We start from the raw sequence: 15327 nt of genomic DNA on the forward strand, positions 1-15327 counted from the left end.
GTTTGAAGGAGTAAATATTTAGAAGAAGCAGAAGATAGCTTTCATCTGCGACATGTTTTCACATCCTTGGAGCAGCAAGGCAGGGAGAAGGGGACTGGAAAACAGCCTGCCATTTCCTTTCCTGCCTGGCTTCTGGACTGCTTGTGACAGCGTGTGTGCGCATGCACCCTCACCCCCTCGGGCTGCTCTTTTACACCGGGACTTCCTTGTAAAATCCAACTCATCTGTTCGAAGCAATGACTGAAACACTGTCTATAAAATCATGGCATTTTTCCACTTGAAAAAAAAAAAATTAACACTTCATTTAAAAGTTATTTTTAAACCTACTTGGCTTGAAGCCACCTTTAGTCACAACTGAAATGAATTCTTCTTTTCCTAGAATTCAATGCCTGCCTTTTCTAAAATATACTAGTTTAAAAAAAGTAAACTCAGTAAATGCAGAGTTTACACTTCTGACTACACTGCTTTGCCCTCTGACATATCAGCAGTTTAATTTTCAACAAACCCAAACAAGTTTTTACTTTTTCTACTTTAGGGACTTATCCCAGGCAGGGACTTGAGCAATCCCAGAGCAGAACCACTGAATCTGGCCGGGGCACTGGCAGAGCATCACCACAGCCAGGAACACAGTTATGTCTGGGAGGGAACTGAAACCCTTTCAGAAACATGGCCAGAGTTGAAAAGAAAGCACCAGAGCTTTATTCCAGTGTGAGACACCTCCAGCTTCTGGCACTGCACCTGCATTTACATGGAAGAGCCAAGCACAAAACACACGAACTCAGAGCACTGTTGTCATATATGCAGGGAGAATGAGGATCCTGACTTCACGATGTTCCCATTTTCCAGAACTGTCTCAAGAGACAGGAGGACATCTGGACTCCTTAATGAAGTAGCTGATCTGGAATCTGATCTGGGTTTAGTAACACTAACTCCCCTTTAAATAAAATAAGAAGTTTTGAAAAAATGGGGAGAGAAAAGAAAGACTTGAATTTAAGCCATTAATATGTCACCAAAAAGTATTTGAAGGACCAACAGGCAAACTGACTTGACAGGAAGAGTATTTTCCTTCTTTTTTCAGGGGGACTCTGCTTTTCCAAAGAGAAAATCCCAACTAAATTACACTGATTTTATATTCAGTGACCATTTGCACACGCAGCATTATCTGCACTGTGACAACTCCACTGAGATGTGAATATGGAGTTTATAGACTTTAGTTCTACACATTCTGGAAAGGGTATCAGCAAGAACAGCAATGCAAAATAATTCAAAGGCAAAAAATTTATAGTCACTATCTGTAAAAAGTAATTTCAAGAGATTTTGGTTTTTCAAGTCAAAGTCTCTCTAGTCTGAGCTCAGCATTTAAGTGTTTGGTACTTTGAATCAAGTAGAAATTATTGGCTAACTCAGGGCTTAATGATGACAAAGGAAAGGTGACTTTTTATATTAAAAAGTGGCACTTTAAGCTTTTGAGATTTTTCTGTTGCTTCTGTTTTATTGCTTAAGTGCCGAGGGATTCCGAATCAAAATATCATAAGGTCCCAACATCTATCTACTCTTTTAACCCAACAGTGTTAGAAGCACATGGAGATGTGCTCTGGGAGAAAGGTTCAGGTTTTGACATTGTTTTCAAACAGCAGCGTCTGGAGGGCCGTTTCGAGGGGATTTGGTTTTTAAATGGGGGTAAAGAAGATGCACAGGGTAAGCAGCAAATCCACAGTGGTGGGTTAGGACAGTCAGAAGCTCTCAGCTCCTCTGTCTTTAGCAGCTGGGCTGAAGCTACAGCACCCTGCACAACTCTGGACAATTCTGCACTCATTCCCCAGGCAAGGCTGTGGAGTTCAGTGTTAATATTAGCAAAATGCAGCTTGCCAACATGTGCTTGCTGAGTGAGGTAGGTCTCCATTACCTCATTCTACACGACCCTTTTACAGATTTTATCCAACAAAGCTTCTGAAGATATATTTATCTTTAACCATGTGAGAAATCTCACTTACAGTAATGATTGTGCAACAATAAAAAGTAAAAATAAAAATGATTAGTAGTCCGCTGACGATTATAAACCCTCTTCACTTCCCTTCCTCCCCCTTTTTCTTACGGACTCATTACTCCAATGTTTATTTTTACTTTTGTAAGTCCAAGAGTGCAAAGCTAAAGGCAGAGGTATAAAAGAGGCCACAGTCTGAACGGATGGGTGAGTACAGGATCTTGACATGTGAACATATGACAGGATCCAGTGCATGAACAGCACACTGGGCAGCACTGGAGGAGGGTTGCAGCTTTGATAGCAACCCAGGAAAGCTGTGCCAGGACAGTAAGGAAGGATTCTGCAGCTTTTCAGCATAAAATTGCATTAGAAGTTTTAAGACACTGTCATTGTCAATCTGCCATTCCTCTTTCCCCCTGACCTCTTCTCAGAAACTTTCTGGTCACCTCCAGGTTTATCCACATCATTTTCCAACTCCACTGGGTACAGAAATCTCAAGACTGTGGAGTTTGAGCCTCTGCAGGCAGCTGCAGGTTGGTTCTATCTGTCCAACTGGGATCAGGTGATCTCCAGACTCCAGCAGGAATGATCTGTGTGAAGGAGAAGGGGGACACACAGATGATGAGACACAAATCCTTACAAGGAACTGGGTCCAAGCGAAAGATCAGGATGGTTTCCTGGAGGTTTCTTTTGGAGTTATCTTCTGGCTGGCAACCCAGGCCAGATGGAGTTTCTGAACCTACAGCAAGAACTGCCCTTGGCTCAGAGTGAAGGAAGAGTTAAGAGCTCCCAAATCCTCACATCTCATAGGCTTCTCCTCTCCCTGCTCATGGGTATCCTGCCGATATCTATCAGCTCCTTCTCGTGCTGACCTCCCTGGGGTGCCCCAGAGCTCACAGCTCTGGAGTACAGAGCAGGTTCATGCAACTTCCGACCTCCAGACTCAGTTTGTGCCAGCCCCAAGAGCTCAGTGGTGTCCCATCTATCCCCATTTTCCTAAACAGAGCATCTACAGTCTCCTCTGAGATCAGAGCAGCATCCCCTGCAGCAGCAAACCCTTAAGCCAGCATGTCGTAAAGAAACATTATAAACACCACCTTGACATTTTAGTGTACACAGTTAACATTTACATTTCACACCACCTCCTATGTAAAGTCCCTCTCTCCATGCCATCAATTCACCAATTCTCTTAAGCCCTCCCCACCCAACACTAAGAGCACCTTTTCTCAGGCAGGCCAACAAAACAGAATATTTTTGGTGCTTCTGAGCCCAGCCACTGTGGAGAGAGGAGCGGTCAAAAACTTGTTAGAAATACAAAAAACAGAAGCAGACAAAATTCCCCAACCTTCAAAACCTTTAAAACCCACCTGGGTCTTTCCCAAATATCCCAGAAATCTTCCAGCTCACAAAGAGATGCTACAGGCAATATTCAAAGGCTACTTTCAACGTTTGCTGTGAAGCATCTTTTGATGCTCCAGATTCATCTTCCTAAGGGTTAATATACCAAAACAGGAAGGAGGGGGGGAAAAAGTCACAAAAGCTGTATAACTCCTTTCTGAAGTATGACAAACTCTCTCTGCATCTTATTCCAAAGTGTGAGATGTGCAACTTCCATTCTTAAGCTCAGTAAAAATGGCACTAAGAAGTCCTAACCCTGGGAACTGCATGATTATTCGTTTATCAGATCAACATCAGTGAAACTGTCTTTTTATGTGCTCTTTACTTTCAAAAAAAACCCCTACCACGCATATTTCAGCTCTCCCTCTCCACACCCCACACCCTTCTGCTGCTGTCCAGCTGGAACACATCAAGGGTCTAGAAGCCAAGTCAAATGTTGACCCCACCCTCCTCCATCCATTTTAAGGCACCTTCAAAGCCAGTACACTGATCTAGTTCAGCTTAGCCAACAGCGCCAGCAAATCTGTTATTTAAGACTTTAGTGCTGGGTTTTTATAACTGCCCATTAATACAAGCTTTGATGTATGGTCAAAAAACCCAGCTGTAATGAGTTTCATCAGACTGTAGTAACCTTTCCTCAGAAGGTCTTTATTACTATACCTTCATAATCTTTGGGCCCAATACTTTTATTGTATCGTTCTTACTGAACCTCCTTAAAAACAGCTCAGCAACACTTAACACTCTTTCCCCAAAATTAAAACAAAGAGCCAGTTATACCTTTTCTTGAAGACACTTGTGCACCCACATTTTTAATCACATTTTGCTGTTAAGAGCATGCAGGCAATAGCTGTGTGAACTGAAAGACAAACTAATTTTCATTACAAAGTCCCTCAGACAGGATACAAAAGGATTTTGTAAAAGGACAAACAACTTACTTTGTTGCTCCCCTTTGCAGGATGCAGCACGGAAGAAAGAGGGGGGGAAAAAGAAATATTAGTTATATTTATTTTACATGCATTCAGCCTAACTTGTACAGTTCTGGAAATGGCTCAAACCAAATGAGGAACTGACTCAGGGAACATTCACTGAATCCTGCAGTCAGACAGCTTCCAGGGGAACACAGGACATTTGCAAAGGATTTAAATGTTCAGCAGAGCTGTTTTCCTCACTACACAAACATTCTGACCTGGTGCAAATCAGGAGCAGCTCCTGGGAAGTCACTGGATACAAATACAAGGGAGAAGAAAAAGAGGCCTGAAGTGGTCTTGGGATGGGATGGGATGGGATGGGATGGGACGGGACGGGACGGGATGGGATGGGATGGGATGGGATGGCAGCCAGAGGGATTTTCGTGTGTCAGTAACACTGAACTTCAGTATGCAAAGCAACCAGCTTGGCTGAGCCTTCCAAGACAGCCATTCCCTACAACTTGCCAGCTAATGGAAAGTTTCAAGATTCAAAGCATTTTAAAAAGCAAATATTGAATTTTTAGATTAGTAATAAAAATAAGGAGGAGATGGCATGGGAGGTGCACGGGGGGAGAGGGAATGGGTGGTGCTAACAAGGTAAAGTGTGCAGAGCAACTTACGACAAACATCTGGGCTATTATTTTGGTTTAATTGTGAGTTTTGCCATGAGCTGGCATGAACAGTGTATATTATACAGTGGGAAGGCAGCCAACATAAACACCAGCCTACACCAGTTGAGAAATACAGTCTGGAAAGGTTAGTCACAACGTTGTAGTCATTTTTTAACAAAAAAAGGAGGGGTTTGGATGCATCAGTCCAGAAAGCCAGCAGCAAAGTCAGCTGGTAAATGGATATCCCATTTCAAAGTGAATTGGCCACAAGATGATTTATATCAAGCAAGCTGACTTGCATATGGGTTGGAAAAATAAAAACACTGATTCATTGCTATCTGGGTGGCTGTCAAAGCCCACAGCCTCACAAAGACAAATGGAATGGGAAGGAGGTGACTTGGAAACTGCAAAGAATTCAGAGGCATGCTGAGGGCTGTTCACAGGTAATTCATGGGACAGTGAATATGGGAACACAGTCACTCTGTGCATCCCCATGGACAGAGGGACAGGGAAGACAAGCAAAATGAAGCAAGGAAATGGAGGAAGGGGTGATATGTGGCCTTTAAAGTAATAATGAGGTTTGCTTAGGCAAAAAGAAAGGTTATAAATCTAGAACCTTGGACTTTAGCTTACAGGATTAAATGAGAAGCAGACACTCCATGTTAGTGGTAGCAAGTACTGAGCCCCATTACCACTGTAATCAAACAATTGTATCTAGCACTACTAAAAAAATCAACAGAAAAATGAATATTCTTAGTTGAGAGATTTGCCCTTTATGAGAATTCAGAACACAGCTCTTCAATCAGTGCCAGATTCCTACTTTTCCTTTAGTTTTCATTTCTAAGCAGCAGTTCTTCTACTGCTGGTGCCAAAACCCTGGATACTCAGAGTTCCCAGCTGTGCCTCACAGGTAAAAGAGAGCGAGAAGTTCACGCTGGGAAGGGGCTTAGGCACCTCTTTGCCTTTCTAACTCTGGGATCATGAAGCTGGGGGAAAGCACTGAAGTAAACTCAAGTTGTTGCCATTTCCTGGCAGTCCCTCCTACTTAAAAACATGGTCTCTGAATCTTTGAAGGAGAATAAAAGACTAGAGGGTGTCTCTAAAAAAATTTTATATTGTCAGAGGAAGGTGTGATACTGAAGAGCATGCACAGGATTTTAATGAAACGCTGCTCATTTTTATTTAGGATCCACTGGCTCTTTTAAGGTACCTGGGGCCTTGGAGATTTTGATTTACAAAATTCAAAACTCTGAACAGCAGACTCGCAGTCCACATTTGAACCTCCTTTAGGAATAAAGTTTTGGAGGCCTAGAGTAGCACAGAGCATCTTTCCTGAACAGCTTGATAAACTACTGGGCGAATTTCAAACTACAGGCATTTGGAACAATAATATTTACTCTTATAATGTAAAGATAATTCCAGCTCAAAGGAGAACTGTATTTTGACTCCCTTCTACTCCTTTCAAGGAAGTCTCTCGTCTTGCATCTAAGACTCCTTTGACAGACCAACTTTAAACAAAACCAGGAAATTTTTGTAAACATATTTTGAATACTAAGTATTTTTAGGGAGAAGGGAGAGACGGGAAGACAGAAGAGAAGTTCAGAAATCCAACTAGGGTGTCTTGTTTTAGGATAAAGTACCAGATATACCATTATGATAAAACCGTCACAGAACACAAGATTAAACCAGAGGCAGCAAGAGTCTTTTGTGAAATCATCATTAAAACCTAAGCAAGAAAAAATCAAAGCAACACAGAATATTGGTCCCAGTAATTAATTAGGTAACCTCTCATAACAAATTCTCATTACATGGCTTCTGATATTCTTAGCTAGGAACAGATCTACTGGAACAGGCAACATACTGAGAAATCACCCACACTGTTTTACTTTTTGAAGGTAAAGTCTCAGATACCTGGTAGGTCTCCTGCTAAATGCATATTTGCACTAGTCTCTCAAAAAAAATCATCATTACCATCATCACTGTTTATTTCTAAAATAACTGGAGAATCCACGAGTATAAGAATTTCTTATTTATTTTTTTATGGCAGTCTTGAAACTTCGTGTGAAGAGAAGAAGCTGAGCTTTTTTGCATGAATAGCTCCTGGAGGAGATGCAGACAGAATTGTACTGGAAGCCATGCAGGCATCACAACTATAAGGGAAGAAAAAGATGAAGAAAGAAGACAGCACAAGACCCTGGACTCAAGGAACCTGGCCTTCCCATGGAAAACAATCAGGAAGAAGAGCAAATTCATCAGAATCAAAGCATCATTTCTCAGAGCAGATCTTCTGATGCAGGCATCCAGCACTCACTGCAGAAAGGTGAGCTGGGCATTAAAGAAACTTTAAAGGCTCAAATGCCAGGTGATTCTTCTAGTCAGCCTTCTCTTTGGATACATCTCCTCAAACCTTCACTTGAAGGAAAATATCAAGATATCTAGGTCCAAAAAATATGAAATAGTAGCTGGACATATTCTGCTTCCCAACTTTCTGTCATTTCTAGTAAACGAATAGAGGCTTTTTTATTGTATCCTGTTCAATTTGCTCCACGTGATGATTAGCTGAGTAAAACTGCCTTTAGAAAGGTTTAGTACGTGTTTCATACACAAAAAATGATGCAGTGAATAAGTAAAATAAATATACATGATTGCCTGGAATGCTTCTGTCACTTCTGTAATCCAGAGCTTGAGGGAATAAACTCTTCAAAGCACATCTTTACCTTAGAAAACATTAATAGAAACAACGAAGCTCAGGAAACCCCAAATTGCTCAATGCTTTTACTACAAGGATCCAATGAGAAACATGTTGGAAGGTTTGGTTTGTGGTTGGTTGGGTTTTTTACATTGAGGTTTGACGCACAAATTGGTCTTAAAATATTTAATTATGAATATTTTAGAATTACCACAGAACAATGAAAAGGCTGCTCTTTGTTGAGATATCTGCAGACACTGTGTTTTCCCAGATGATACAATTGTTTTTTTTGACTCAAACAGAGCAGCTACTGGCAAACCAGTGAGCTTTTAACTTACTGAGGATTTATCAGGATAGACACCGGCTCGTAGCAGAGATGCCTTCCAGCTATCCACCTCCTCTTGGGAGTCACAGGCTAGCTCAAGGAAACGGTAATCCTTGTAAACATTCCTAGAACAAAGAGCACCACATTGTAAAACTAACATTTTACTACTCTCTATCATGCACACAGCACTTAAAATTAAAAATCATTTGGGATCAGAAATTACTTGGTAATTGTTGTGGACAACAGACTTTATGGGACAGGTGCTTGTTTAATAATTACATGGAGTACTTAAAAATATCTTAGAATGCTACAGCACAGCTCTGGAAATAATAATCAGCTAAAGGCACCGTGAAACTACTTAAAATCAATTTTCCTGCTTTTGCTAAAACAGAGCACTTTTAGGGGAAAAAAGGCTGTTGTGATGAAGAGGACAAACACATAAGACATGCCACCATAACAGCACAGCTTGTGACGGATTGCTGCTGTAACCAATAAATACCAAAATCATCACTGATGCAACTTCTTCCCATGTTAAATCCTTTCAGTCCAGTTTATAGCCTTTTCAGTTTTTAGACATCATCAGTAAAAGAGGAAAAAACTAGCAATGATAATCAAGATATTTTTAAACAAACAAAACAAACCTCAGGTGTCTCTCATCATAGTAAGAAAATTGGGACATGTTTAAATAAAACCTCTTACAGGCAGTTCACATAATGAGATAAATACAGGGAATCACTTAATGCAAGAAAAGAGAAAGGAGGAAAAATACATCTGTAGGAAGGTGGCACTTGTAAATTCTTCAATTAACAGAACAGATTTTCCCCTGATGGTTTAGCCATTAGTTTCTGAATTCCAATTCTATACACAGACCAGATCACTGTAAATTTGTCAGCCAACAGTCTTTTTAGGAAAGGCCGCGAGCTTAGCTGAAAAGGGTTAGGAAACCACATTTTGCTAGATCTTAACAGCTGCACAAGGATCAATCTTCCATCCCAACCAGACTGTCTTCCTCCCTTAGCAAGCTGTGGAGGAGAGGGGTTGATGGAGATTGCTTCACTCTCAGTGACAAGGGGCCCTTTGGTTTCATTGTGCAACTACAGAGGTCATTTCTCCCACATATTCTGAGAGGGAAAAAACCTGAATTCGCTGTAGAACAAGGAAAAAAAGCTATTATTGTCACTGCCTAGACAAATTTCTTTAGCATTCAGGGTCTGGTGGGATTTCACTGCCACACTGCTGGAACACAACTGACTTGATGTAATTCCCACTCACAGAAGTGATTCTTTCAGCCTTGCTTTTTAGGGGCAGTCTCAGGAAACAGGTTTAAAAAAAAGGTTAAAAAAGTGTAATTGAACCTGGGCATGAAGCAGCCATGACACCATATCATTAAATTGTCACCTATGAAACCACAGTACAACAACCAGAACGCACCCACTCTGAAGGGAGCAAAATCAGGTATTTTTTAGCAGGCTCATAGGTTGAATTCAAAACGGCAAAGAATAAGGGGCATACTCAGAATTATGTCCTTACATTGGTCACTCCATTCTCACCAAATTCAAAGGCTAAATCTGCAGCACCAGGCTTGCACTACTCCCTTCAAAAACCCAGACTGGAGGTGCCACCAGGGCATTTCCTTCCCACAGAAATCAGCCCCAAAGGTCACAAAGAGGCAATAATGGGCCTTATAGCACAGTTTAGCCAAAGCCACTGACAGGATGAACAACTGAAAGCTCTGTGGATTCTTTTAGTGACTGAGAAATTTAAAATTAATCCTTTTTCTTCCCCGACTCCAAAAGTACTAATCCTCTCTTAAAGGAAATAATACCCTGGATGATCTTATCAGATGCTGTTACTTTAAAATGAGCAAACACCTGATTTTTATTCAATTTGCAATATTGTGAAACTCCAAGTCAGCATTTACTGAGCAAAACAAAGAAGTCAATTAAAAAAAAAAAAAAAAAAAGAGAGAGGGAGAAGCATAATGAAATTGCCAGAGAAAAACGCTTTAATTTATTGTTAGGAGAAACTTTTACTGAGATAAGCTTTTCTGGCTAAGATAACGAAGCAGCTATAATTTGAAGAACTAGGAAGCTGAAATGGTAAAAGGGTACTCTCAGCAAAGATGACTAAAAATAACAATAGAGCAAATAAAGGCTGTAAAACAGTGATAGGGAAGTTCCAAAAACACTTATCTGCAAGAGCAAAACAACATGACACCAGCTTGTGAAAACATTTTTTCGGGCCTGTCATGTTATATATTACACTTTTTGGCATTTTGTGGCTTGCTCCAAGCGGCGTGGCTGTGTGAGCAGAGATTTCAGCCAGGCACTCTGAACACTGTGGGAGCTGACAGTCCTGCGTTCTGTCTCTGTGTCAGGACTTCTCCTGGGGCTGGGGACACCTCATGGCCCAGCAGCTGATGTCTCCACATGTCCCAGGCCCTTCTTTCTCCCTGTAGGATCTGAGAGCTCTTTTTTGTGCAGCTCATTCTATTCCACTGCCACTGGCAAAGACACAGCATGTGTGAGGGACTGAAGGATGCACACCCGGAGTGCTCCCAGGAATGTCCCAGCAGGGCAGGTGAGGGATGCTTGTCTCCCCAGCTGGCTGCCTTGCTGCTGGACTACCCCTGACTGTCTTTCTCCCAGAAAGGCCAACAAGCATAGGAACTTTTCAAAGGAAAAAAAGCCAAAGTAACTTCTTTCAGTAACTTCTGAAAAGAGTGTCCTTTTCCTGTTACCAGTGGAATCTTACAAAAACACATTAACATGTTTTACTCATTAGGAATCCACTGGCGTCTCATGGAAAGCTGTAAAAACGTTCTTGAAAATAATTCAGATTTTCTGTTTTCTTCTCTCTTCCACTTCTTAAAATGGCTGAAGACATCAGCACAGCACCAGTTACTACTCAAGCCTCACCTGTGTTCTCCATATGGAATACTGTGAAGTCATGTTCTCACCCTCATCTCCATAGCAGCTAAATGGGATGTTGGACATCAAAGACTATGACACAATAAAGGATACCAGGAAGGATGAACTCTCAACAATACCAATCTTGTTGATATTCAGGCATCTGTAAATCTAAGGGACTACAGAAACAAGACAGATACAGAAAATGGGAACATGTCTACAAGTGCCATCTGTAAGTAGTATTTCCCTTGAACATTTAACATTTCTTAAATGTGAACACATAATTGAGGAAACTGCAAAGCTGCATGCATCTACCACATCTACCTACTCCACTTCCTCCTGGAGTCTCATCACTGTAATTTAAATATCATGCATAGTTCATGAAAATGTAACTACAGTGGCATTACTGGAAATCAACATAGTACTGATAATACTGCCTTTTTTTCCCAGACTGAAAAGTACAAAAGGCCACCATTTGTTATGTGCAGATTCTATTGCACTGTAGATAAATAAACGTCCATTTGGAACTGCATTTCCACTAGAAATACAACATCATTGCTTATAAGGATGAACAGACAATTGGACTAAAAGCATCATTTCCAGTTCTGGAAGGTTCCACACTCAGGACATGCCTTCTCTAGGCCAGGCCCATCACCTCAAAGTCCAGCAGCCACCCAGCTGGGACTCTGCTTACCCTACAGCTTCTTCACTTTATTTTTACCTTGATTTCTTGATTCATTTCCCCTATATATTTCAGAGCCTAATACAGAAATGTCCATAGGTGTGTCCTGAACTCCTCCCATCATGAAAGAATCCTAACAGGACTGGATTAAGGTATTTCAAAGTGCCCAAGATGAAAGTGAAAAATGCCAGATAAGTTTGAAGACTGACCCAGCTGTGAGTTACTGAGATTTCCCTTCCACCCACCCTGAAGCCTGGGCCGTCAGCACTGCCTAGGGAAGGCTTGACTGCCTATGAACCAAATCTCTGCAGTCCAGGAGCAGGGAGTGAATGACACCCCTGAAAATCACCCAGAAAGAACAGCCCTTGCAACACCACTGGGTTTCTCTCCATGGTGGCTGCACATGAGAACGCGCTGAGCGCATCCACTGCTGCACATCAAGATGGACTGCACCTCTTGCAATTTCTTAACACTAAGATAGGGTTAAATATTTATCTCCAGCAAGCCTAGAAAATTTTCAAGGACAACCACTGCAGGCACATTACAAACCTAGTTAACATGTGTGTATATATATTAATGCATACTCACATATAACCATGTGCATGGAGAGCTTTTAGGTTGAGTTGGATCTGGATTTCTCTAGCCAAAGCTGTACTGGATATGCATAAAATTTCTTTTCATAGAGAGAAAATACAAACCACAATTAATTAAAAATGCATTTATTCTTGCCAATGTAGGAGGAGACAGAACAACCATTACACAGCAAGAATACTAGTGACATTTTTTAGAACTGGACCTATAAACTACCCTAATCCTCCAAAGAACACAAACCCGTATTTAGCTTCAGCAGTCACACTGACACAAGTGAAGCTACTCACAGATGAAAGATAAAGGAATAGCTTCTTTTACAGGGATTTCAAAGTGATTTTTTGTAAACATCTCATCTCTATTAGGATGGAAGCAGAATTGAACATTAGAAATCTAGCACTACATGCAAATTGGTCCCATTTTATTCCATGAAAAACACAAAAGATTCAATTCTTACATATTTCTCACTTGATTGAAATTGAAAGCATAAAGAATATGGCTTTAATGAATAGTCACCTATAATGAAAAGGGGAGAAAAGAACAGAATCCAGACACTCCAGCTACTGGGAATGGTAATCCTGGATGAAATTGTATGTTTTCTATCTATTTAACCTGCAACTCCACTGTGCACACTCTGCTTATTCAGATTTAGTCTTAGACTGTGATTTTGGACACCTGTAATTGCACAATGGCTGGTTTAAGCATATGCACCTTTTTTTTTTTCCCCAAATTAAAAAGCTCTACCAGAAGCTCTGCAAATCATATATTTTGAAGAAACAAAAATGGCCATCTGCTCTGAGTTAACAGCAATGACTAACATTTTCTATCAAGGCGTACCATTTCAGATCACTCCAATGTGAATGCTAATTAAAATTAATTACACATGGCTCTGAAGAGTATTTTTTGTTAATATCCAGAAAAGCCAAGGAGACAATCTCTGAGACAATGTCATGAAATAATAACACTTAAGGATTTTGCCATCTGTGTCATGTGAGTGCTCTCCCAAAAGCATATGAATCTTTTCAAGTACACACACCCAAAACACACAGAAAGCCCCACAACTTTCAGGTGCAAATGAACAGAAGATGTGCTGCTCAGTACATAGGCCAGCCTTGGCAATGAAGTATCTCGAGTCCTATATGTAACCCAGAACAGAAATGCAGCCAAAACTAACACCACACAGGCCAAAATCCACAGTAGTAACAGTGACTGCCACTAAAATATTCCATCAGTCCCTGGAGGAGAAGGTTTGATGCCTTTGGTGGTGAGGGATGGAAGCCTGGCCTGGAATGTGCCGTGGGGCCACACAGGCACAAAAGCTGTCCCCAGCTGTCAGTACCTGCACCATATTCTCTAGTATTTGTCATGCAAAAAATATTTGTCAATAATGACAAAAAAGAATATATTCCAGAACAAAACCAGCCAACCTCTTTCTTTCTTTCTTTCTTTTTCTTTCTTTCTTTCCTTTCTTTCCTTTCTTTCCTTTCTTTCTAATAAGGGAAAGCTGTTGGCAATAAAGGCTAGCTATTCCTTGGATTTGTATATTTTTTTCTTAAATATTGTACTCTGCAGCATTTTAGGAGTTTGTTTAGAAATGTTAGCAGCTTTTTTTTGTGGATTAAATTTATAGGGCTTTTTAATTAAACAGATTCTCTCTCTTCCATTTTGAACAGAGAGGGCTCTGAATAGCTTACAGTCCAGCTCTTCCTGGGGCTTAGCTTTCTGAGTAATTCAAAAACAGTAACTAAACATACATCTCATTTTAGGCTTTCTACTTTAGCCTGGCTTCTATCCAACACCTCCTCTGACCCGGTCTCCTTTCACTAGTTCCCTTTATTTTGGCTCTTGCCCAACTTCCCTAATATATGGATAGCAGTTAACCAGTTGCTGCCCATGGCCAAAAAATTCAGTCCTTACAGCTCTAGTACATTTGGAGTCCCAGAAACAACTTGTGCTCCATCCCCTTCTAGAGCAACACACAGCCAACAGCATCTACCCCAAACAGGCAGTGAGGCCTCTCACTGAGTAGACACGGTGTCATTTCCTGGGTCCTACCAGACACCACAGCTCTCCGTGCAATATGATTCCTGACAGACAGAGTGTACTCAGGAGTCAGTAGCTACAATTCCTCATCTGGCAGTTCTATTTTCAGTCCTATTGTGTGCCCTCAAAACGGCCTTTTGCTCGCTCTCCTCTGGACATTCATCTGCCTGTCAGATTGAAGATCTGTTTTTACAGACAGGCAGCTCTGGAGCAGGGATGGCAGATTCTGTCCCACTGCTTCATGATTACTGAGGGGCATTTTGCTCTCAGGAACCCACTCTCGTGAGAGCAAAAGGAACAGTTCTGTGCTTTGCACTTCCTTCTCACACCCCCGTATCACACAGAACCACAGAGGTGAGGAAAGCAACATTACTCAGCTTCATCTGGGTCCTGGTGATGCCTCAGGTTTTAGCTTTTATATTTTTCAGATTCTGGGCTGCTCTAATGTGTGGGTCTAGGCTTCACATTAGGGGACTGTGAGCTCTCTTCACAGAGCAGGGAGACAAAACAATTCCTTCTCTAGCTGGGGACCAAGGACAAATGATCCCGATCTCAGGCCCAAGAGCACAAACAACGTGGGCTGAAGAGAGAAAAACAAGGAGGATGGGACTAAAGCTGGAATTGGACAATTAACTCCAATGTGTAAATGGAACAGAACTTATAAAAGTGAGAGACCCCGTGACCAGTGGTCCATTTTGTGACCATTTTGGTTCACCTTGGGTGCAGCCCTGGCTGGACTCTTGTGCTGCCCAAGGTGGATCCGCTGAGGCCCTTTAATAAATCCCTACTTTATTCTTTAACTCTGTCCAGCCTCTGTTCTAGGGCAGCCTTCACAAGGCACCACTGGTTGTGCAGGAAAGAAAAGACACGGAGAACTGGTGGGCTCTCCTCTGGAAGGAAGGCAGAATTTCACACATTGGTTCTGCTCCTTTGGCCAAGGAAAGGAATGAGTCTGAAGAGGAGCAGAGGAAGGCTGCTGATCAAGGACTCTCCAGCAGGCAACCCTTCCTCACTCTGTGGTTGCTACTCCCACTATTGGTAGGGAAGGCTTGAAAATTCACCAACTTAACAAACACTTCAGCCCACTCCCATTTATAACCCCCAAAATCTATACCTAGTAGAATCCCTAC

General features: G+C 41.5%; 1 protein-coding gene across 2 annotated transcripts in view; it reads right to left on the bottom strand.

Moving 5' to 3' along the window:
• DNM3 (dynamin 3) overlaps window positions 1-15327 on the bottom strand; it is a 167062-nt gene that overhangs the window by 44111 nt on the left and 107624 nt on the right. For both annotated transcript variants that reach the window (XM_068199307.1, XM_068199308.1), the window contains one exon: window positions 7989-8100. In XM_068199307.1, the coding sequence (XP_068055408.1) occupies window positions 7989-8100 (112 nt within the window). The remainder of the gene's footprint in view (window positions 1-7988; window positions 8101-15327) is intronic.

Source organism: Anomalospiza imberbis, chromosome 9 (assembly GCF_031753505.1).
Source record: "Anomalospiza imberbis isolate Cuckoo-Finch-1a 21T00152 chromosome 9, ASM3175350v1, whole genome shotgun sequence".
Lineage (NCBI taxonomy): Eukaryota > Metazoa > Chordata > Aves > Passeriformes > Viduidae > Anomalospiza > Anomalospiza imberbis.